The 26,528-nt window shown below is 34.3% G+C and overlaps 1 protein-coding gene and 2 pseudogenes across 8 annotated transcripts in view; 1 reads left to right on the forward strand and 2 right to left on the reverse strand.

Annotated features, from left to right (window-relative positions):
• The window catches only part of LOC148946833 (protein-L-isoaspartate(D-aspartate) O-methyltransferase-like), a 167,655-nt gene that overhangs the window by 60,786 nt on the left and 80,341 nt on the right, over positions 1 to 26,528 (reverse strand). For 3 of the 8 annotated variants that reach the window (XM_089096653.1, XM_089096648.1, XM_089096647.1), the window contains one exon: positions 5,267 to 6,255. The exons of 1 other annotated variant lie outside the window; for it this stretch is intronic. In XM_089096653.1, the coding sequence (XP_088952779.1) occupies positions 6,223 to 6,255 (33 nt within the window). In that variant the 3' untranslated portion in view covers positions 5,267 to 6,222. Of the gene's footprint in view, positions 1 to 5,266; positions 6,256 to 18,578; positions 18,797 to 26,528 lie in introns of those variants that run through there. 4 more of the 8 variants (XM_089096652.1, XM_089096645.1, XM_089096646.1 and 1 more) reach the window with 3 other exon arrangements.
• LOC148946834 (cysteine-rich protein 1 pseudogene) lies at positions 11,540 to 11,769 on the reverse strand (annotated as a pseudogene).
• On the forward strand, positions 14,291 to 14,521 carry LOC148946835 (cysteine-rich protein 1 pseudogene; annotated as a pseudogene).

Genomic DNA, 26,528 nt, shown 5'->3' on the forward strand with positions numbered 1-26,528 from the left:
CAACGGTGTCGTCGAAAGATTTTTAGTGCAGTGAAAATCATAAAGACGGACAGATGGAACAAGCTTAAAACGGAAACGTAACGTGGAGTTCTTAAAACAAAATATGGTATGAAGCGGGCCCAGGAAAGTGCCCCATGCATTCGGGAAGATGAGCAGCTACTGCTGCACATGAAAAGAGTCAAGGCTTCAGCTACCATCGGGAAAAAGGACGAAGGTGTTGAATCTAATTCTAAATAAAAATTCATTTTTCTTGATTTTGTATTATCAAGATAACCTTATTTTGAGTCTGAGGCAACTAACGGAGCTTTTCAAATTGGTGTGATTACAAGTGTGCCCTTATAATCTAAATTACCAAGAATAACCATATAAAATAAATATTTATTTATTTTCACCACCATATTCACTGGCCTACTGACGCAAACAAATAAGCACACTGATTGGTCATGCGCAACAGAAAACAGAATTGAAATCTATTTCTCATACTTAATCTACGTATCCCGCCTTACTGCACCTTACTACACGAATATGAAAAATGCCTAAGTATTTTTTTGTATTTTTCCTTTTCAGTATTGCTCAAAGTACATTTTAAGCACTTTTCTATCCTTAAATCTTATATTTTCAGTCACCTTTTGATAGATCCGTCAACGGATAACTTTTTCCCTTTTTTCAGATATTTTTATTAACTCTAACACAATTCAATATGAAAAAAGTCAAAACAAAAATAATGTTTGCAAAAGCAACCAGTTGGATATCATTCATGTCAAGCCTTCGTACCAATTCAAATAAAAATGAGGGTGTTGCAAAAAAGTAATAAAGAAGGAAAAAATAATGGCAAAAAAAAACAAATAAACAAAATATATTCATACGGCCAAGAATCTGAGATCTGGCACTGGAATCTATAAATCATAACTGAACTTAACTAGTCGATAAATACAAAGTATTTTTTTTAAATGAAGATGTAAAAAAGAAGATATTTTGGTACAAGTAAAAGGTCTTGAGTTGCAAATTAAGTCGTCTTGAACAAATGCTATTAAAAGTCGGCATAACAAGGCTTTACTTGTGACTTGGAAAGAAGTCAGAAAATGGGGAAACGGGATTTTGGTATTGAAAATGGGGACCTCTAGGGATTTTTCAATAGTCTTTTAGGGATTAAAAAAAATTTGAAGTGGAAACACTGGTTGCAAGTTTCTCAGAAATAGTTGTTTTTTATTTTGCTGTGGATCATGACTACTGTATCCATAGATTTTTTTTTGTGATTAACGGTTTATAGCTTGATAACGGTATGACAAAAAAACTCAAAATTATAACTAGTAGGCTTAAGATACTATAATAAGGTTATTAGTTTCTTCGAAGTTGGTAAAATTTCCAATAGTTTTCCAAAAATATAGAATTATTATCTTCTATTCTACTAAATAATAAAACCAAAGCTGAACTGTCCTAGCTCGAAAATAAGCTTCTTAAAAATCGCGTAATAATGGGGACGCGTAGAACATGCAACTACCTCTTAAGAGCCTAAGATAGAAAATCGTGGAATTAGAGGATAGACATTGAAGCGATTTGAATCTTTTTTGAGAGGCAGGACCCAATATGTAGAATCGTCTGATGTTAATTCGAGTGAAAAAAAAGTTAAATTTGGTTTGCCGAATTCAACTTTTTCTTAAGTTTAAGTTCGGTTAGTTTTAAGTTCGGTTTTATTCCTAGTGTACATTAGAGACTTGAGCTTTTCTGTGATGAGTTTGATAATTAATGCCCGGAGTTCATATTCTAATTCCTAAGTTATCCTTTTCAATTTTACTCAGGGCCAGAAAAAGGGCGATTAGAACGATTGGGCCGCGTTTGAAAGGGCCTCGCGCTACCATCAAAATGAAAAATTGGTTTCCGAAATTGTGAAATGTTCTTAACAATTCCAGTAAGCGTTGCTTTTAGAGAGACCTTTTTCCAGGCTAAAATAAATAAAAAAAAGCTATGTGATATCAACAATAAATCAGGCTAGACTAAATAGTTTAGCAATCTGTTGACTAAAAGTAACAACACCAGGAAAATAGATTGAAAACCGTTTTAGAAGCATTTGCAGAACGAAAATTTAGAAATATGTAAATTCATCTGCCTATATTCGGTGATGTAAATTTCAAAAGGCATTTTCGGTATTTTCATTATATCCAGGGGACATAAACGTAAATTAACGTTAGCATAAAATGAGTATTAAAAAGATAAAAGAGGACAAAACCGTAAGCTAAAAATGAATAAACTGGATCATCAAATGAGACAAGATCCAGAGAACGACCTGAGAAATGTAAATGACGACGGGTGATAATGAACAACCTAGACCATTAAAAGTAACAAGACCAATCCAAGCAACTAAGGCAAAAGGCAGTGAAATATTGTCTGAAGTAATGATAAACAAAAATAAAGATCAAAGAAATATGCAGTTAAAAGATAAGTGGCAGCGATAATCACAACGACTCAAAAGCGAAATTGAAGAAAAAAAATATGTGGTTACAAGACATTTGACAATGGGGATCAGAACGAATTAAAATGAAAACAAAGACCAGAGAAATGTGTTTTTAGTAGATATACGACCAAGAGAACAAAAGAAATATGCAGCTAGAAGATAATCAGCAGTGAGAAATATAAGCAACAATAGGAATCAGAATTTCTCAAAGGAAAGATGAACGTGAAGAACAGACACGCTAAAGTAAGTATCAAGAGTGTCACAAATGAGAGTGAAGAGAAAAGAACAGTGCTTTCAAAAGACAGCGAGAATCAGAACGAGTCGAAAATGAAAGTGGAGAAGGAAAAAAAAGTACTTGTGTACATTATGGTACACACTCGAGAACAAACCTGTTTTATCTGTCTGTATTAAGAGACAATTAGCTTACGCACGCTCGGTGGAAAACAAGTGACGGGTGACATAATACATATAACTTACATAATTTGGGTAATATATTTGCACATTAGGGGGGTTGGGGTGAGGGTAAAGTATTTGGACTGCGTTAAGTTAGAAAACAATTCTTACTTCATAATATGCAGAATAATTTTAGCTACCACATTTTGCATGCATACCCACAATACTTTACCCCCCCCCCCTAATATGCAAATATATAGCCCAAATTTGTTTCTAAAGTATTATATTTTCATCATATTTTGGTATATTTCATTGGGATTAACCTAACTTCACTTCTCGAGTGTGTACCATTATGTACACAAGTACCGAGAAAAATGTTATGCTAAAAGAACAGCACCATCGCAGTCTTCGATGCCAACAAATTGTGGCAAAAAAAAAACAGTAAAAACCTACAAAGATGCCGTAAACTACGCACGCGTTATTTTCAAGTTGTTGGGACCCATTAACTCTGTATGTATTCACTTTGGAGTCCTCCATTACCCCACAGGAAAAGTAGCTAACAAAGATGATTTACTTGGAGGCTGCTGCCTGCTTGGTGAAATTGCATTCCTGCTTCAGCAATTTCCAAATGACTTTGTTTGGCCTGTTATAGGACATCACTTTCTCTCTAAAGAGTTCCAAAAACAAATACGAAACTGGAGTTCATATTTTTGTTTTAGCTTCATTCAACGTAAGCGATGATCGAGCCAAAAATAGTCGAAATTTTTTTCAGGTTATAATAGCTGGAAAAATGTATCACAAAATCAATTTAGCGGCAGACCCATCACAGACCCCTGAAGGTGATTTTAACCATATTAATATGGGCAAACGCTATTTTTAGGCCCCAATGGAGATGTTAAAGAACACATTTCACATCTTTTAAATTATTAGATCAGTTGTATCCCAACAGATCTCTAGGAAGAAATATTGTGAGACACAAACAGCTATATATATATATATATATATATATATATATATATATATATATATATATATATATATATATATATATATATATATATATATATATATATATATATATATATATATATATATATATATATATATATATATATATATATATATATATATATATATATATATATATATATATATATATATATATATATAACTACTACTACTACTACTAACAACTCACCGCAGCACCTAGCCGCCTGAGGCCTACACAGCTACGCACGCTCCTCCTCCACCCCAATCTATTCAAGGCCTCCCTTTTTACGCCCGCCCATTAAGTTCCCATTTCTTTTAAATCTTTCTTTATGACGTCCTCCCACCCCAGACGAGGATGACCTGCTTATTGTTTAGCCCTATACGGTTGGCCAAAATGAACAATCTTTGGCAATCTGTCATCCTTCATCCACACAAAGTGTCCTAGCCACCTCAACCTTTCTTTCATTATAGCCCTAGAGGACGATATTGAACCACATTTTTCGTAGAGCCTTTTGTTTGAAATACAGTCAGCCGGGTACCCAGAACAATCCTTAAGCAATTTCTCTGGAAAACATCTTGCAAATCTTCATCCGCTTTTCGGAGCGCCCATGCTTCAGAGCAATATTTGACCACTGTCATCACTATAGCTTCTAATATTCTAATCTTGGTTTGCACACTTATCTTCCTATTCTTCCCGACTTTTTTTAACTGGGAAAAAACACCCTGGATTTTCGAAGTAGTTGCCTGTTAAGCAGGTGAAAGTTTAGGACTAATTATTCCGTATTTGTTCATTGAACATAGCTTTTTATTTTCAAGAAAAATAATTGAAAAACGACAAGTCCCTCCAACACATTGAAAATACATGGTATGCCCTCCCCTTATTCGTATGAAATTATTGCACGTAGAAACATTGGGGAGGGGGGTGAGCAGTTAAACTAGAAGCTAGCAACATATGGTAATTTTCTTAATGTAAATAAATTCAAATTTTGTTAAAATGGTATTTAGTTTTGGGCAAATAAATTAGATTAGCACTATTTTATATTTATGATTAACAGGCTTTGATTTATTTAAGGTCAAAGTGAGGTGATAATTTGGGCCCAGCCCCTGACACTTCAAACTCCCCTGAATTTTTGTGCACTTCCCAATCAACTTATCTAGCTTTTTTTTCAATTGTCTTCTCCCTTCCTAGGAAAATAAATCAACCGAGTTTGTAAGTATGCATTTAGTCCCATATACCACCCCCACCTCGAAGTACGCGTTAAAATGTACGATCGTTTGTTTTGTCGTTCATTCATTGTAGTGAAAATGGACGAATGCGTTGCCTATGACCAAAGATATAAACCAAAAGCCCTTAATAAACTACGAATAATAAAACTAGCAAAAAAAAAAAAAACAGTGACGGAAAAGTTGAATCCAAACAAATTATTTCTTCTTTGCTGAAGATAAAGTTTATTACAGAACACTAAAAAGGTACACAATAAATCATCTTACAGGAAATTAAAAAGGTATCAAGAGCTCACAAATACTTAATTTGACGAACTTTAAAAATGGTTATTTCTTTCATAATCGCAATTCGCAACTGACTTTCTGCAGCGTCTAGTTAACCAAATTCTAGTTCAGTGTGCATGAAATCCGAAGTCTCCTCTTTTAGCCACAACCATCATTAGATGCTTAACTTATATTGATTTTTGCCACTCAGTGAACAATTTTATTAGAAAAATTAAGAAATTGTTGAGGCTCAGGAAGAAAAATGACGCTACTAGAAATTAATCCACAAGGTAGGTTTAAACTGCAATAACGCGAATTTTACGCAGGGAAGTACCCAACTCAGCTATTGATTGAAACTACTTTTATAGAATAGGTGGGGCTAAGAAAAGCATCATAACTTATTGCTAACGACACTAAACTTGCTTGAGGAAACTTATTTTGAAACTAGTTTGAATCAACGATATCTTATGTTTACGAACCAGAACTGTGACTAGGAAACATATTATTTATTCCATAATACCCCAGCGTTCCCCATAAAAGATTTTGCTATATGAATAATAGTTCCCAATACAAGAAGCAACACAAGAAGCATCAATTGTTCCTAAGAGCACTAAAGAGCAACATTTTTTTCTTGGACACGTTTCTGTAAAAAAAGATAAGAAATTTCATATATGTTAACATTGTTCTGGTATTACTGCGAATATTTACAAAAACCAAATGTACATTATGATATTTGAGACAATTGCAAAAGAGTAAAATAGTTACACTACAATTCACAATATATAAAAAAGGCAATTGGATTCCAGCAAGTTATGATATTCATTGTTATACTTGCAAGCTCCTGATATGTCGAACGAAAACAAAGAAAAGATCACAAATTTAGGCAACTTCAGCCATCTTCACCCAAAGAAATCAAAATTCAAGCCAGCTTCCTAAAACAATACAAAAATCAACATTAATCCTCTCTGCTTATCGCGTTTGAAACAAGAAAGCTCAAGAAACAAAAATATACACACACACATATATATATATATATATATATATATATATATATATATATATATATATATATATATATATATATATATATATATATATATATATATATATATATATATATATATATATATATATATATATATATATATATATATACATATATATGAAATATATATACATATATATTTATTTATAGGCTATATACTTATATAGGTTTGTATATATGTGGGTATATATATATGTGTGCCCGAGCTTCGGGCACAAATACAATATCGGGAGCCCGAGCCTCGCCCGGCCACGGCACGTGGCAGGCTTGTATATATTTAATTTTTTAATCATTTATTAGCATAATCTAAGAGATTCTAGTGAGAATTCAATTCCTCCTTCGTATAAATGCATCAAAGAATCATCCATTTCATTGGAATTGTTTTCTTTTCAGACTCGTGACTCTCATTGTTACTTCTCTTCTAACCGCAGATTACATTTACGATTCAATGTTTCTCCTCCTAACCCTTTTCTCCTACCCACAGATTTCGTTGTCCAGCATTTTCATTTTTGGCATTCGTAGCGATACTTTTTGTCGCAGGTCTTCTAGCCACATATCTCATTTACACCTCATTTTCGTGCATCATTACATCAGAAATTTCTCCATGGGATTTGCTTTAGCTGTTCGAATTCATCCAAAATCGTTTTCAATAAAACATTATACATACATACATAAATAAACAGATGCTCGTTTCAAGGGAGCTTATATATTCGTTATTCTTTAGTTTTAAGTCACAAGGTGTCAAATAAGCTATTCCAAGTGCTAAAAAATTCTTTTGTGAATTCAATTCCTCCTTGCTGTTAATACATCACAGAATCATCCATATTTTGGATTTGTTTTCTTCTGGAACTTGTTGTGATTATAACTGCTGCTTCTCTTCTAACCGTAAATTTCATTTGTAATTCGATGTGATGATGGTTGTCACATGTCTTCTAGCCCCAGATTTTGTTCGCGTTTCATGTTCATTCATCATTACCTCCGACTTTGGAATCTTTCAATGACATTACTCTCTGAAATATCTAAAACTTGAATTGGCATAAGCACCGTTTTATTCTTTAGTTTCAAGTAATAGGGTGGCAAATCAGGAATTTCATTTGAATTAAGAAATTCTGTCATGAATTCAACTCCTCCTTCCGGCTTATCCTTTATACCTGCTAAAATAACACAGTCCTTATTCAATTGTAATTTTCTAAAATATATAAATTCTGAAATAGCATAATTATTGTGCTATTCTTTATATTTGTCACATTATCGTTTGCAACTAGCCGCAAATTTCGTTGTGCAACATTTTTGCTTATGTGATTTGTTGCTCTTTCTTGTTCCATACCTTTTTCTTTAGCTGCTCAGAGTCATTTGTCATCCTTTGTAGTTTTGAAAGTGCCATATTAATTGTTTCTTCATTCTTATCAATCACAGAGACACGCATGTTAAACTAGAACGTTCATTAGTTCCATTGTAATTTTGTTTTATATTCTAGCCACTCACACACTCAAACTAAGCCGTTTCTTTATTCCATTATAACTTTGTTTAGTCTTCTAAACGTAATTTTTGTTTTAAAACATTTTTGTTTTCAATTCAATGTAATTTTTGCTGTTTGCTGTTCCATGCCTTTTTCTTTAGCTGTCCAGAGCAGTCTGTCATCTTGTGTAATTTTGCATGCGTCATAGATACTAAAATTTGTACAACCGCTGCTGGGGGGAAAATGATGTAATTTATGCTCTTTAAATGTATATAATTGTGACGTCACTCACGTGAATTTGTTTTCAAAAAATAAGGGTCTAAACGAATTTCTCAAATTTTGACCAATCTCGACCTTTTTTTCAGGCCAGAAAATTCAAGGGCGCTAATTTTCAAAAAATAAAATAATATGGAGCAGTTTTCAAGAGAAAAGTTTTACATAAATAAATAAATACATTCACAGTTGCTCGTTTAAAGATATATATATACATATATATATAAAAAAAAAAAAAAAAAAAAAAAAAAAAAATATATATATATATATATATATATATATAATATATATATATATATATATATATATATATATATATATATATATATATATATATATATACATATATATACATATATATATATATATATATATATATATATATATATATATATATATATATATATATATATATATATATATATATATATATATATATGTGAGTAAAAATTGTGTATGTATGTATTTTTTCTTGAAAACGACTCCATATTTTTTCGGGAAAACTGGTATCTTTGAATATTTTCGCATAAAGAAACGATCTAGATAGGTCAAAAGTCTGAGAAAAATCGTTAAGAGCCTTAATTTTATTTTTTGTAAATGACGGCATGTACTATGTTATTACATCATATAAGCATTTCTTATGACATCATATATGACATCATATAAGCACTTTCTTATATGATGTCATACATAGCATAAATATGACTATTGAATTTCCAACGAATCAGTTCGTTATGTAATATAACTTATGGTTAAAGGACCAAAAAACGAAAATTTGCAGTTGTAGTTACTATAAATGATGATTCTTAGGAACCAACACCTGAACTATCAAACGTGATAAGACATGAAATTTGACAACCTGGACCATCAATTACGACAACACCAATATCGGATAGTTAAAGCAAAGGCCATTTCTAAATTGTCTGAAGTAATTAAAATACAAAAACCTCAGTTATAGTCAAATCCTATTTTCTCAACAGGTTAAACACCCGAGTTGGAACCTGATTTCATCGAAAATGTTCAGCTTGTTATGTGTCAGAACCGCCCACATCTGCAGTGGCAAAGTGGGCTAAAATTTCTGTACAAGTAGGCACCTGAATGCAATGTTTTATAGTACAAGGAGATAAAGGGAAACATTTAATTGCCACAAGATATGAACGCATTTAATATGCATTTAGCGTTTAATATACTAAAGGGGGCTTAAAGTTTAATTCTATTTAAATAAATAAAATTGAAACAGTAATTCCTTTTTTATAATAAATAAAATTGAATATGTAAAATTTGAGTAGTGTAATTTTTATTTTCCTTTCAATGCTCTAATAGCTGGAAAAGGAAATATTCATAGTATAATTCGCTTTCAATGAAGCGACAATGACGCAGTAGGCTTTAGATTTATAAAGTTACGGAAGGAGGCATTAGCTAAATTCTTGTATGTAGTGAAAGCAAATTTGCCGTGAACGGTTTTGGGAAGATAAGATTAAACTAAATATTTGATATATATCAGCTGCTGAAAAACCCATCATTTCGAAATTTAATTTTGCTGTAATTTCATTTTTATTTGCAATGCTGTAATAAGTAATTAATATTTTTGTTCATTTTAAGCTTGATTTGCTTATTCAATTTTAGCTAAACTTGTTTTAAGATTTATCGATTCATTTATGTTAGTACAACAAAAGGAAAAAAAGAAAGCCATACGAAACCGGAAGAAACGATCAACAAGAACAGTGCAAGAAGAGATAAGAAAACTAGAAATAATATTTTTTAAAAAGAGAACCAAAAACAACTGACCCCCACCCTCCCGTACAGAAAAAGCAAGCCAAATATATTTAAGCTACTCCAACCCCATACAGGTAATAAGAGTCCAGCCTAATGCAGGTTATATTTTAACTACTTTTAGTTTTATTAACGAGAATTTCCGTTTTTCCCTTCTCTTCTTCACTTGATTAGTTGCAATTCCTTTTTTCTTATTATTAGACGTTTCTGTTCTTTTCTGGTTTTTATCGGCATTGAGCATGCCTCGTTTGACGCCTCTAAAAATATTTGCGTTTTTTTTATCTTTCCTTGTCCTTTTTCGGTGGCTGGCGTTTACCCCCCCCCCCCCGGAAAATACAACCCGATGCAAATAACCCCCACGGAAAATCACCCCAGAAAAACAGAGAAAATACCCACCCCCCCCCCGAAAATATCACCCCCACGCAGCTGTTTGGTCTCCAATCCCTTTGGACTTAAAAAAAGGACTAGAACACCCAATTTCTGATCTAATGAGCACAGTCCAGTTTCTTTGACCTTGAGGTGGAGGTGTGGATAAGGAAGGAGCAATCCCCCTCCTGTACGGAATAAATTCTGCTCATTTTGGGGTTTAAAGTTATTCTTTACTTACAGAATAACAGCATAGACCAGAAATATACCCAGAAATCATAAGGGAGTTTTTTTGTTTATATAGAGAAATCATTTTATTTACATGACTATTTACAAACTTCCAGAAACCTGGTCATCCGGGCTTATCAGGCACTATCTTCTTTCAAATTAACATCTTCAAATCTTAAAAAAAAAAAAAAAAAAAAACCTCTTCCTCACTCAATTCCCCGACGGCTACCATTAATATTAACTACCAATCCTCATACTTTTTGGCACAGCTTGAGGTAAAAAAAAAAAACAGAAAAAAACACATTAATCAAAATCATAACAACCAACCCAATGACCCCTTCGCAACCTACGGAAATCGAGTCTAACCGTCTGGTCTAGAATCTCACCTGGTAGTCTTTCCCATGTTAACGGAAGCAAGGGGGTATGCTTTCAATTGTATTGTATGGAGGATCAATCAAGTTAATCTTAGGCAGGGCTTTTTCTTTTCCTGCTCAGACAAACTGCCACTGGAACATCATAGAGAGCTGTTTGATAACAAATTTTAATGGCAATTGAAGTGGCTAAAAACCTTTTGTAGTTGAAAAAATTAATTTTAAAACTTTAATCAATTTCTTACGAAATTGTTATTAAGGACCGTTATCGTCTCTTACTAGGCTTTTGGCTACCGCTGTAACACGGATTTTGTCAGTTATAAAAGCACTTAGATAAAACAAATTCCTACTGTTAAAAAAACATAAGATACAGCAGTGTTAAAGAAATATGCAGTTCTTCTTAAAAATTTTATTAGATTTTTAAAACATTTTTTTTTTTTAAATTTGAAAAGGCACTAGATGTGGCAGTTTCCTCTAAAATGAGCCATTAAACAGCTCTCTACGGCGTTCCAGTGCCCTGCTATCTGAGGAAAAGAAAAAAAAGAAAGGAAGATACTATGTATGCAAAATATCGTAGTTGCAGCCACTTTTCTTGATTTTTACTTATAAGATCGATATAATTCATCATAAATAGGATCAGTCAATCCCGTATAAAAGTCATTTTAAAGTCTAGGCAATGAATACATTTTTCAAATCAACGTTCAGTACTTATGGCTTTCTGCCCCACCACGACCAAATCCCCCTGGTCCAAAGAGTGAAGCATAGCATGGAACATGGCAATAAGGCTTCCTTCTGTCTGAGCATGGCTTCCCGGAGTTAGCACTTCATTGCTTTTCTCACACCTCAAACACTGCCTATGCCATTCTTTATTAAGCGATACTTTCCTTTCAGCAAAATACACAGGTTTATTACAACGCGGACAATTTGGCATCTTCAATATTATTTATGTCTTGATCAAAAATGGCAAGTTAATGTCATGCGTCGAGTAGCAAGAACCTAACAAAAAACAGAACTAATTTTTAAATTTTAGGGAATGTTTCTAGTTTGAAATAAAAATTTAAAATTATGTCTCGGGCATCATAAATATTTTTGAAGTTTATATCATGAAATGAAAACTAAGATAAAATAAAAAACTGAATTTTTTTTCTTCGGAAATATAGCAAAAAAGATACGCGCTTTAGAAGTTCATCCAAAAAAAAGTTTGGTTACAGGAGACAATTATAACTTTGAAGTGAGAGATGATATAATATTTTCGTTGATTAAATTGAAAAAACAAACTGATTCTAAGAATATCAGGTATTTTTCTACTTTGAATTAAAAAATTAATACTATAGCTCAAACACCATAAATATTTTTGCAGTTTACATAATAACCTTAGCGATTCTGAAATGTAAACTAAAATAAAATAAAAAATTGAATTTCTTTTTTTCGAAAATATAGCATAAAAGATATGCACTTTAGAAGTTAAGAAAAACAGTTGGGTTCCAGGAGACAATTATAACTCTGAAGCGAGAGATGAAATAATATAATACTAGAGAAGACTCAGTTCTAACCAGTCTTGTAACAAGTTCTAAAAAGTTTTACCCAATTATGAACGATCAGTTACTTCCAAATTGGTACCTAAGCATTTTAGTACCTGTAAAGAAATCTACTTAGTTACCTCTCGAGTTATTTTCAAAGTTAAGACTCGTACTTGGCTAGTATTTTAAGTACTTTCTTTTAATTCCATAGGCTGTTTCTTAAGTTTGCACTTTATTTTTATATTTAAGCTTGCTGTTTTCTAAGTTTGTATTTTATCATATTATAATCGTTATACCCTCTGAGAGGTCGCATGGTATATTCCTTAGAATGATCCTTCCTGCTATGCCTTTTCCTGTCCTTCCACATGCGTTAAAAATATCTCAGGAATCCTAAATTACATTGCAGTAATTCATATAAAAAAGAGACCAATTTATGCAAATTAAAGAGTGAGGTTAGTAGTATACGTCGTCTGTTGTTTACAAATAGTATATTCCATTGATAAATGTGGGATAGTTTGAACTTTTCTTTCCAAAAAGACGAAGGGCATCAGGTAAGTCTTTCAAAGAATGTTGAGGGGAGTTTTGAATTAAATCAAAACACATTATTTGAATATGGTTTATAGTAAGGAAGGACGTATATATGAGCAATATCTTTTATATGAGCTACTAAAAATATGTCTAAGATACAGGCGATACCAAAACACCCAACAACAACACACTCAAATCGATACGCGTGCTATCGATACGTCCGATGTCAATACAGCGTGCAGCCCTTTCCCCAGGGACTATGGTGGGTCATATCATCGCTAAAACCATAGGTATTAAACCTTTGAACTATATTGAAAAAAATAGCTAAAAAATCTCAAAATTTTGTTTGGATGACTTTGGGGGAAGGGGGCTTGTAGGGAGGAGGGATAGTTGCCCTCCAATCTTTTTGGTCACTTATAAAGGGCACTTACAAATTTAATTCTCTTTCGAATGAGCTATTACATATCTCTCTATGATGTTCAGGTCATTCGCTACCCCTGGTGAAAAAAAAAGAAAAAAGGGATACAGAACAGTGCTACCGATGCAAAAAAGCGACTTTCTTTGTTGTTCAAGGACGAGGACTGTAATTTCCCTGTAAAACATTTTAGACCATGCTGGTTCCAATGGTAAACTTTTATTTTGATCTGACGCCATTTTCGTGGAGTTTCAGGCTCTTTTTCAAAATTACCTAAAATTTATTTTCTCACTAAACTTTCACTTTTAAGGTCAACCAAAACAATAGTTACCATTCCTGATTCAGTGTCAGATGGCAATTTCTTTCTCAAGACAGTTTTATTCAAAACGTGCTTATTAACCTTTTACTTTTGGTTACTATGGGCTTTTGTTTGCTCTTTATTAGGTTGCAGCGACCGCTGCAACCAGGATCTTTACCCTTTTCATTACTATATGCCTCGTTTTTCAGTTTGCTCTGTCATTTTCACTTTATTTGGAAAAATTACCTCTAGCTTTGACCCCCCCCCAAAGGTTTTTGAATAAATTATATTTAATAGAATAAATAATAATTCTGGTGATCCAACACCAGACACAGAAAAAACTTGTACAATTAAATTTACACACAAAATTAGTAATGATTCTTTTTCAGATGTAAAAGTGGTTTTATATCAAATCTGTCAACAAAATTGTTTTGGATGAACTTCTAAAGTTCGCATCTTTTTTGCTATATTTCCGAAGAAAAAAATTCAGTTTTTTATTTTATCTTAGTTTTAAATTCCTGATATAAACTGCAAAAATATTTATGATGTCCGAGACATGGTTTTAAATTTTTATTTCAAACTAGAAACATTCCTGAAAATTTAAGAATTATTTCTGTTTTTGTTAGGTTCTTGCTACTCGACGCATGACATTAACTCGTCACTGTTGGGCAATACATATATTATATTGAAGATGTCAAATTGTCCGCGTTGTAATAATCCTGTGTATTTTGCTGAAAGGAAAGTCTCGCTTAATAAAGAATGGCACAGGCAGTGTTTGAGGTGTGAAAAATGCAATAAAGTGCTAACTCCTGGAAGCCATGCTCAGGGAGAAGGGAAGCCTTACTGTCATGTTCCATGCTATGCTTCACTCTTTGGGCCAGGGGGATTTGGTCGTGGTGGGGCAGAAAGCCATAAGTACTGAACGCCGATATGAAAAATGTATTCATTGCCTAGACTTTAAAATGAATTTTATATGGGATTGAGTGATCCCATTTATGATGAATTATATCAATCTTCTATGTAAAAAATCAAGAAAAGTGGCTGCAACTACGAAAGTCTGCATACATAGTATCTTCTTTTCTTTTTTTTCTTTTCCTCAGATAGCGGGGCACTGGAAAATCGTAGAGAGCTGTTTAATGGTTCATTTTAAAGGAAACTGCCACATCTAGTGCCTTTTAAAATTTAAAAAGATAATTTTAAAAATATAATTAACTTTTTAAGAAAAACTGCATTTTTCTTTAACATTGATACAGCTTATATTATTTTAACATCAGGAATTTGTCTTATCTAAGTATTTTTGTAATTGACAAAATTCGGGTTGCAGCGGTAGCTAAAAGCCAATTAAGAGACGATAACTGTCCCTAATAAAATTTTGAGTTAATTTTGAGTTAATTTATTTCAACTACAAAAGGTTCTTAGCCACTTCAATTTCCTTTAAAATTAGTTATTAAACAGCTCTCTATGATGTTCCAGTGCAAGTTTGTCTGAGCAGGAAAAGGAAAAGCACGGTCTAAGATTAACTTGACTGATCCTTTATACAATCCAAAATTAATATACGAATTTTCTAAGAAGTACGCCTCCGTATATTCACTGTGTTGTCGAACATTTTCCATTGCATCTATAAACTGTTCCGCAGTTGCCAATCCATACCTTGGAAACTTTTCGTTAAACTGACAACATTTCTTTTGGATATTACTATGAAGCTTCGCCAAAGAATTTCTAGCCGACTTTTCAACAGCATCCGCTCTTTCAAAGAGAATTTTAATCTGTAATTTTGAATACTTTTCGTGATCCCGATAAAACATGCGTAAAATGTTTCTCAATTTACAAAGATCAGCCTGCATTTTTGCCATCTTCTTGTATTTCTGAATGTAATTTTTCCCTTTGTCCTTATGCGTTCTTCGGTACAACCTCGCAGAGAATTTAATTTTTTCATTATAGATTTTGTCACCCCAGTAACGCTCCTTGATCTTTTGTTTGGCTGTCTCAATTTTTACTTCTCGATACACCTGGACGGTTGAATACCTTTGCTTTTGGTTTTTCTTATATTTGATGCGGTAATTTTCATCATTGTGATAATTCTCCTTGAACTTTTGTTTGGCTGTCTCAATTTTTGCATGTCTATAATCTTCATCATTGTGATAACACATCTTGCTGTTTTGTTTTGCTCTCTCAATTATTACTTCTCGATACACCTGGTCGGTTAAACACCTTTGTTTTGCTCTCTCAATTTTTACTTCTCGATACGCCTGGTCGGTTGAATACCTTTGCTTTTCTCTTTTCAAGATACTATCTCTGTTGTTTGTGTAGTACTGTTTTTTCAAATTGCGTATAGCTTGCTTCGATCTAACCATTATTCTAATCAAGAATGAGAGAATTTACATCTTTGGCGTTCTTAAGTAGTAATTATGACGTCACGGCGTAATGATTTTATTGACGTCATGGCGCAATGATATTATTTCATGACGTCATAAGAAACAACAATATAATTTCGTGTTTTTCTATTCACGTCATAGCTCTAATATAAAGCTCTGACGACATTCATTATTTATCTAGTAGGGTTTCAGACAAGGTAGTTCTAATGATGTACTTTTGTTTTGATCTTACTCTATTTTTAGGAGTTTTGGGTTTTTATATTTCTTAGCATGGGACTGATCGTCTCTTACTAGGTTGCTAGCTACTGCTGCAACCCAAATTATAAGAGGCAGCCTGGCCGAGTGGTCCAAGACACTGGTGTTAGCCAGCAGTCTCTCCGGAGGCGTGGGTTCAAATCTTACCGCTGGTATACGATTATGTTTGAAAGACTGCAGTGTGAAAAGACATCAAAAATGCAGTTTTTGGTGGAAAAATTTATTCTCTTTTAGAAATAATTTATTTTAGTTACTATAGATTTTTAACCCAATCAATTTCCTTTAAAATCAGCTATTGAACAACCCTCTACGATGTTCCAGTGCCAAGCTATCTGTGGAAAAGAAAAAAGAAAAGAGAAAAAAATATCCCGTTTGGGGAGAATAACGTGGTTAAAGTCAATTTTCTTGATTTTCAAGCCAATATATTTCCCTTGCTGTTCAAGCCAAGGGACAGAAAGTTTCCTATACAGGGGTTTCGGACAAGGCGGTTCTAATGGTGTACTTTTTGTTTTGATCTGACTCCTTTGTTAGGAACTATGGGTTTTTATATTTCTTAACATTGGACGTGATCGTCTCTTACTAGGTTGCTAGCTACCGCTGCAACCCGGATACAATAGAAAGTATTTCCCCTTGTCAGGCGGGAAATTGGAAAATTCTTTAAGGAAAATTCATCATCTACACAATGATTCCTTATAATACTTCGGTTACTATGGACTAAAGTTCGTTCTTTAATGTTTGATGGGCAAAAATAAACTTCATGATGGGTAAAACAAAACTTACGTATTTAAAATAAGCATAAAAATTCGATTTTTTTGATTTATCTATTGATATGTATATGATGTATCCATTGTATCTATTGATACTGATAAAATTCCGTTTTTTAGAGTTACTATACAGTCCGTTACCACGAACTGTTTGAAAATTTTTCTCAAAAATTATTTTTCCTCTTTTTCAAGCCTCGGTGGTCTAAGTTTCCTTAACAGATTATTGGTAATGATGATAACAAACAGGAAAAAGCCTGCGGCTATTTCTTCTTTGAAATAGTAAGAGACGAACCCCAAACAATCAAGTAGCTAACTAAGTCCAATGTATGCTTTGGTTTGATATTACAATGATCGTCTTTTAGTGTATCAAATAGCTAACTAAGTCCAATGTATGCAATGGTTCATTATTCCAATGATCGTCTTTTAATGTAATTTTACTATAAAACCGCTCCACACACCTATACACATCTTTCAGTTAGCATGGCGTTCTTTGTATTTCAATTAATATAGGCTATAGTTCGTTCTCTAATATAATGAAAAGTAAAATAAAATGAAAATTTGATTTTTTCAATTTTTATGTAATGTCACTCATTACGCCATATATGGCTATGTACATAGTCGGTGTTAGATATTACGTCACGTCACTTAATTACTTCATATATGGTTGTGATTGCTTAAAAAATCAAATATCTTTGAAAAGACTGCAGCATGAAGAAACATCAAAAATGCAGTTTTTTTGTAAAAAATGATTCTAATTTTTTTTTTTGTATTTTGTTTAAGAAAGGCACTAAGGGGCATATATGGTTCTCATGAAAGGAAAACTCGTATAAACTTCAGAGAGGGCTCATTTGATTGGAAATAGAAAGTTCTAGTTCACTTTTTAAGTGTCAAAAGATATCGGAGGATAACCAGCCCCGCCCCCACGCCATTTTCTTCCAAATCCATTTGATAAAAATTTTGAGATAGCTGTGTTGATAGAATATATGGTTCTTATGGAAAGGATGCTCGTATAAACTTCAAAGAGGGACAATTTGATTGGAAATTGAAAGTTCTAGTTCACTTTTTAAGAGTCAACAGAGAAAGGATGGTAACTAGTCCCCCACACGCCCCTATTTTCCCGAATGCATCCGATAAAGATTTTTAGATAGCCTTTAAGTTAAAAATTGCTCAAAAGTCAGATAAAAAAAACTAAGGTGACGACACAGCCTCCCAGGACCCGGGGGCAAGCGTTGTAAGTTATGCCTTGGGGTATATATGGCTCTTATGAAACGGATGCTCGTATAAACTTCAGAGAGGGCTCATTTGATTGAAAATTGAATGCTTCAGTTCACTTTTTAACAGTAAAGAGATTTGAGGGCAACTAGCTCCCCCCCCCCACGCCTTCTTTTTCCAAACCAATCTGATGAAAATTTTGAGATAGACATTTTGTTAAAAAAAAATAGTTCAAAGGTCGGATAAGAAAAACTCCGGTGTCAATACAACCCCCCCCCTCCCCGGGCCTGGGAGAAGGCGTTCTAAGTTAATTCCTAAAGACATGTATGGACAAGACGTCTTGTGGCTTGTTGTAGAAATAAAGCGTTAATACCTACGAAAATTTGGGGCATCTCAGTTCTATATAAATCAATCATATCTTATTCCTAGCTGACTGTCTTTGTCACAGAGAGGGACAAATTGAACACCCACTCCTTTTTGTTTAGCTATTTTTCCCTCTTCGTTTTTATCAATCACCTGAAGATCTTGTCGATTTCTTGCTCGTGCAACAGGAATCACCATACGACCCCTGCTTGCCAATTGGTTGATTAGCTAGAAACACAAATTACCATACATTAAAAATCGTTTTAACTACTCCAACTGAAGTATCTAAAAATTAAAAAATGTTGGCCATTTTATTCAAAATTCAAAACACTTTGATTATTAAGTCACAGTCCACACTTCTCTTTCAATATACCTTTAAACCTTATTCTTTGCAAATTCGTTTGAAACCATCACAAACCTTAGGAGATGAAAAGATAAAAGATTCTTTGGTGAAATTAAATGATCTAATAGCCGGCACATTGATGTACCGGTTCTAGATCATAGTACATTGATCTAGTACATTGATGTACCTACATTGATGTAGGTTCTAGTAGATGTAATAATATAATTTTAGGCTTTCCTTTGCAGATCCTATTGGGGAAGGGTTCAACTATCCGATTTATTCATTTATACCTGGGATTATAACAAAGCATAATTTCTTCAACAAAAGATTCTCGGTGTCGCTTGAACAAGACTAAAAGTCTACTAAATTGTTCCAATAATATAACTGTCTTTCCTTAGGTTTGGGCTGTATTCATCAGCAGAATGCTTTTCAAAACTCATGAAGGAAGAGTGGTAAAAAAACTGTAGGTGATTGAAGTGCACCATGCAGAACAAAATAAAAAATTGCAATATAATAATTGCAAAAAATTAACAGGCATTTGCTCCTCATAGTTTAGATAGGTTATCTCATTGCTAAGAAAATTGGAGCTTACCTATTGCTCCTTTCTTAGTAGTGATATTATAAAGCAGTCTTACGGCAAGAAAACTGACTTCAGTGCAATATTTTCTTTAAACACTGATGAACGATCCCTGGTGAGCTGATTCAGTATTATGATTACTTTTTCGTGCGAGTCCAAGTTTCAACAAGTCCCCAGCCATGGCAAACTTCTTATAAGAAGGGTAGCTAGGTGGCAAACTGCTCAAATCGTCAACTCGCAATAATTTGCCAGTATAGGCTATATGATTTTACAAGAACAAGGGCAGAACGGAAGACATGTTGCAACTTGTTTGAGATGTAATCATGCTGATATTTTCAGTATATATTACTGTAGGCATAGTGGTCTTTGACTCCACTAACAATCCAATTCTTCCAGGTGTCATCTTTTTACCAGATTAATTAAAAAAAACTTTCTAAAAAATAATTTTTCCAAAGAAAAGTAAAGGCCATTTTAAACTTAAGATTAGCAGATAGAAACACCTGTTAAAATTCAAACTCAAAATGACAAGAAATTACTACTAAAGAATAAATGAAACCCAAAACGAACAGAAATTAAATAAACAGTCATAGCAAAAAAAAACAACAGGTAATAATATAAATGAATAAATAAATCTTAAAGCGAGTAATGCTTAGATTGAATATGACGATCAAGCTTAAAACGAAAAAAAAAATTTTGCTATTGAAGTATTAATGAAACTTAAAAGAAACATAAATTAAATAAACAATCAATGCAAACAAACATACAATAATATTAATGTAAATGAATAAATAAATCTTAATACGAGTGAAACTTAAATTGAATTTGCAAATCAAGCTTAAAACGAACAATAATCACTACAAACAAGAGTTTGGGTATCGCCTCCTTCTCTCACTGTAAAAGTTTAAAACCTATTGCGTCATTGGTGCTTTACTGAAAACCAATTTTATTACAAAAATATTTTCTTTTGTACTTAATATTGAAAATAAACATTAAAATTATAGTAAAACTTTGAACTGATGAGCTTTCAGCAATTAATATCATAATACATCAAATATTCAGCTTAATTTATTAGTTCCTTCTGAAGTGTTCAAGACGAATATAGTTTCACTACAAACAAGAGTTTAGATACTGCCCCCTTCCTTAACTGTAAATAAAAACCAAAAGCCTACTGCGTCATTGGCGCTTAATTGAAAACGAATTATATTACAAATATTTTCATTTCCAGTTCTTGCAGCATTGAAAATAAAAATACAATTACAGTGAAATAAATTCTTTCAACAATTAATATCATTATAAATCAAATTCAATTTGCTGTTGTTTATACTTTCCAAAACTGTTAAAGACGCATATAGTTATCAGTAAAGCGCCAGTGACGCAGTAGGTTTGAGACTTTTACAGTGAGAGAAGGAGGCAATACCCAAACTCTTGTTTGTAGGGATTTTTGTTCGTTTCGAGCTTGATATGCATATTTATTTTAATTCTCAGTCGTTTTAACACTTAGTTACTTATTTATATTAATACCTATTGTATGTTTACTTGCATTGATTGATTATTTAATTTCTATTCGTTTGAGGTTGCATTTATACTTCAATAGGGAAATATTTTTTTCGTTTTAAGCTTGATTTCCATATTCAACCTAAGCATTAATCGGTTTAAGATCTATTTATTCATTTATATTATAACTTATTGTATGATTTTTGCTATGATTGTTTATTTCATTTCTGTTCGTTTAGGGTTTCATTTATTTTTTCATAGCAATTTCTGGCCATTTTGAGTTTGAATTTTAACAGGTATTCGTATCTGCTGAGCTTAAGTTTAAAATGGCCTTTACTTTTCTTTGAAAAACTTATTTTTCGGATTTTTTTTTAATTAATTGAATGTAAAAATTTCCAAGTTCTTAAAAATTCCTTATTTCAAAATCAAACTTAAAAAATCAATTGTTCATCAAAGTATCAAAACTAGTATAAAAGTAGCAATGTCAAAGTGAAAAAATGGGTTTGTGTCAACCTCGGAGTTTTTATTATCTGATGTTTGAAATTTTTTTTACAAAATGGCTATCTCAAATTTTTTAATGGAAGGGTTTGGTGAAAAAAGGGCGTGGGGGGTGGCTAATTGCCCTTCGGTCTCTTTTGACTCTTTAAAAGTGAACTAGCAATTTCTATTTTCAATCAAATGAGCCCTCTCGGAAGTTTATACGAGCATTCCTTCTATAAGAACCATATATACCCCCAGAGTATAAACTTACAACGTCTGTCCCTGGGCCCTGGGGGATTGTGTCGATCCCGGAGTTTTAATATCTGATGTTTGAACTATTTTTTAACAAAATGGTCGCCTCATATTTTTATCGGATGGGTTTATCCATCCATTAAACCCAAAGGCGTGGAGGGCGGGAGGGGCTAGTTGCCCTCCGATCTTTTTTACCCTGAGAAAACGAACAAGAACTTTAATTTCCATTCAAATGAGCCCTCTGAAGTTTATACGAGCATCTCTTTCATAAGAACCATATACGGCTCCAAGACATAGCTTACAATGCCTCCCCCGGGTCCTGTGGGGGTTGTGTCGACACCGGAGTTTTTGTTATCTGATCTTTGAACCATTTTACAAAAAGGGTTATTTCAAAATTTGTGTCGGATGGGTTTGGGCAAAAAAGAGCGTGGGGGAGCTGGGAGGCTGGGGCCCTTCGATCTCTTTTGACTCTAAAAATTAAACTAAAAATTTCAGTTTCAATTCAAATCAGCCCTCTCTGAGGTTTATACGAGCATCCCTTCCATAAGAACCACATATGCCCCCAGGGCATAACTTGCAACGCCTATCCCCGGGCCCTGGGTGATTGTGTCGAGACCAGAATTTTTTTATCTGACCTTTGAACTATATCTAACAGAATGGCTATCTCAAAATTTTTATGGGATGCATTTGGGGGAAAAGGGGCGTGGGAGGATTGTTGCCCTCTGATCTCTTTTGACTCTTAAAAACTGAACTAGAGCTTTCAATTTACAATCAAATGAGCCCTCTCTGAATTTTATACGAACATTCCTTCCAAAACAGCTGTATATGCCCCCCAAGGCATAACTTAGAGCGCCTACCCCGGGCCCTGAAGGATTTTGTCGACCCCATATATTCATATGATCTTTGAACCATTTTGAAAAAAGGCTCTCTTAAAGTTCTTATCGGATAGGTTTGAGGAAAATAGGGCACGGAGAGGGGGGCTTGTTGCCCTCCGATCTCTTTTGACTCTTAAAAAGTAAACGAGAACTTCCAATTTCCAATCATATGAGCCCTCTCCGAATTTTGTACGAGCATCCTTTCCATAAGAACTATATATGCCCCAGAGCATTTCTTACAATGCCTGCCTTCGGGCCCTGGGGTGTTTCGCCGACCCCAGAGTTTTCATTATATGATCTTTGAACTATTTTTAGATAAATGACTCTCAAACTTCTTATCGGATGGGTATGAGGAAAAAAGGGTATGGAAGGGGGGGGGGGGGGGCAAGTCGCCCTCCAACATCTTCTGACTCTTTAAAAGTGAACTAGAACTTTCAATTTCCAGTCAAATGAGCCCTCTCCGAAGTTTATACGTGCATACCTTCCACAAGAACCATATATGCCCCCAGAGCAATACTTACAACGCCTGCCCCAGGTCCTGGGGGGTTGCGTCGATACAGGAGTTTTTCTTATCTGACGTTTGAACTATTTTTAACAATGTGGCTACCTCAAACTGTCTATCAGATAAATTTGGTGAAAAAGGGCTTGGGGGGGGGGCTAGTTACCTTCCGATCACTTTTGACTCTTAAAAAGAGCACTAGAAGTCTCGATTTCCAATCAAATGATTCCCCTTTCAAGTTTATTCGACGACCCCTTCTATATGAAGTTCCTCTGGGAAAAAATAAATGGAGTGTGGGGGGAGGCTAGTGGCCCTCCGATCACTCTTGACTCTTAAAAAGAGAATTACAGCTTTCAATTTCCAATCAAATGAGACTTCTATGAAGTTTACACATCCCTTCAATAACAACCATATATGTCCCCAGGGCATAACTTACAAAGCCTACCCCCGGGCCCTGGGGGAATGTGTCGATACCGGAGTTTCTGTTATCTGAAATTTTAACTATTTTTAACAAAATTTCAATGTCAAAATTTTTATATGATGCATTTAGGGCATGGAGGGGGGAGGGCTAGTTGCCCTCCGATCTCTTTTGACTCTTAAAAAGTGAACAAGAACTTTCAATTTCGAATCAATGAACCCTCTCCGAAGTTACGAGCATCCATTTCATAAGAACTATATATACCCCCAGAGCATTACTTACAACGTTGCCTCCGGGGCCTGGGGGGTTGCGTCGACACAGAAGTTTTTCTTATCTGACCTTTGAACTATTTTAAATGAAATGGCTATTTTAAAAATTTTATCAGATGGGTTTGGAGGGCTAGTTGCCCTTAAATCTCTTGAATCTTAAAGTGAATTAAAACTTTCAATTTCCAATGAAATGAGCCCTCTATGAAGTTAAACAAGCATCCCTTTCATAAGAACTATACATGTCTTTAGGGCATAACTTAGAACGCCTTCCACCGGGCCCTGTGGGGTTGTTTTTACACCGGAGTTCTTCTTAGCCGACCTTTGAACTATGTTTTTATAACAAATTTTCTATATCAAAATTTTCATAAGAGGGGTTTGGAAAAAGACGGCGTGGGGGGGGGGCCTATTTGCTTCCGGATCTTTTTTGACTATTAAAAATGAACTCAAACATTCAATTTCCAATCAAATGAGTCCTCTCTGAAGTTTAAACGAGCATCCATTTCATAAGAACCATACATGCCCCAGGGTATAACTTACAACGCTTGCCCTCTGGTCCCTGGGGGGTTGTGTCGACACCTGAGTTTTTTTTATCTGACTTTTAAACAATTTTTAACTTAATGGCTATCTCCAAATCTTTATCGGATGCATTTGGGAAAAAGGGGCGTGGGGGGCTAGTTGCCCTTCAATCTCTTTGTACTCTTAAAAAGTGAACTAGAACTTTAAATTTTCAATCACACGAGCCCTCTTTGTAGTTTATACGATCATCCCTTCCATAAGAACCATATATGCCCCCAGGTCATAATTTACAACGCCTGACCCCGGGCCCTGGGTGGTTCTGTCGACACTGGAGTTTAGTTGTATGATCTTTGAACTATTTTTAACAAAATAGCTATCTCAAAATTTTTATCGAATACATTTGGGAGAACATGGCATGGGGGTTGGGGGGGGGGGTGAGGGCTGGTTATCCTCCAATATCTTTTGACGCTTAAAAAGTGAACTAGAACTTTCAATTTCCAATCAAATGAGCTCTCTCTGAAGTTTATACGTGCATTTCCTTCCATGAGAACCATATATGCCCCCAGGGCATAACTTATAACCCTTGCCCTGAAGATTGTGGGGGAGTGTCCTGCTTAAAGATATAATTTCCAGAACTTTCAACTACGTTGAACAAAATGGCTATCTCAAAATTGTGATTGGATATGTATTGGGAAATGATGGGCGTAGAAGGGGTGTTAGTTGCCTTCTAATTACTTTAGACTATTAAAAAGGGCACTAGCCATTTAATTTTCCAATCGAATGAGCCCTTTTTGAAGTTTCTATGACTACGCTTTCTATAAAAACCTTATATGCCCCCAAGACATAACTTACAACCCTTGCCCCGGGGGCTGTGGGGGTTGGGCATCCTCAAAGACCTAATTTCTAGAATTTTCAACTACGTTGAACAAAATGGCTATCTCATAATTTTGATTTGATGTGTTTGGGGAAAAGGTGGGCATGAGAGGGGCTTTAGTTGCCCTCCAATCACTTTCGACTATTAAAAAGGGCACTAGCCCCTTTAATTTCCAATCGAATGAGCCCTTTTTGAAGTTTCTATGACAAAGCTTTCTATAAAATTCTTATATGCACCAAGGGCATAACTTACAACCCTTTGCACTGAGGGCTGTAGGGGGAGTGTCCTCCTCAAAAACATAATTTCTATCTGAAAATCAACTACGTTAAACAAAGGAGTTGTCCTAAAATTTTAATTGGATGTTTTTGGGGAAATGGTGGGTGTAGAAGGAGTGTTAGATATCTTCCAATCACTTTTGACCCTTAAAAAGGACACTAGAACTCTCGATTTCCAATCGATTGAGCTCCTTTTGAAGTTTATACGACGACCCCTTCCATATAAAGTGCCTCTGGGGAAAAAATAATAAATAATAACTAACAATAATAAAACTTTGGAGCCATATGGCCTTTACTATAGGCAACGCTACAGTGTTGCCTCTGAAAGGTAGGCAAATTGTATCTTACTTGAACCAGAATCATGCAAGAATTTTAGACATGTATGATCGGAACCAAAGTAGACTAGTGCCTCCTCCAAAATCCCCTCACCCCCTACGCACTGCCATATCTTTTAAACCAAATCATAAAAGGAGGTGACTGAAGGCAAAAATTCGGTCTACAGTCCCTCAAACATACCCCATATTTCCAAGATTTTGTCTTCAGATAGACAAAGGTTTTGCATTATTAAAAGCGAATGCACAGGATTGCTGGCTTATGTTATTTCAAGCATAGGGTGGTTCCAAACCTCCAATAGCTCCCCACCAGCTTTTTAGCAGAAAGTTAAGAAACACTGTAATTAAATTTGACACGAATCACACTAAGGTTGTCAAATCGTATTATCAAAAAAATAAAGTTGGCCAGAGGGTCCCTTAATGTTCCCCAGCCCTCAATCTTCACAATTAGAACAATGTTCAACCTGCATAATTATAGGACCAAAGTGGTTAAGTGGGCCTCTTTACCACCAACCCCAACTTACTTTTTGGCAAAAACGTTGACATGTGGCACCTTCTTTTAACTGGAATTACAAGAGTGGTGGGACTGAAGATATAGAGCAGGCCAATTTACCTTCCTAGAATCCCCTTTCTCCTCAACATTTTACTTGCAGATGCAGGCATATTGCATTTTGTTTTAAACAGAATCATGCAAAAGCTTCCAATCACTAAGACTGGGAGTATAAGTACGCCTATAACGCCTTTAACAATACCCTT

This window comes from Artemia sp. Qi Xiang Cuo, chromosome 11 (genome assembly GCF_049724085.1).
Source record: "Artemia sp. Qi Xiang Cuo chromosome 11, ASM4972408v1, whole genome shotgun sequence".
In the NCBI taxonomy this organism is placed as follows: Eukaryota; Metazoa; Arthropoda; class Branchiopoda; order Anostraca; family Artemiidae; genus Artemia; species Artemia sp. Qi Xiang Cuo.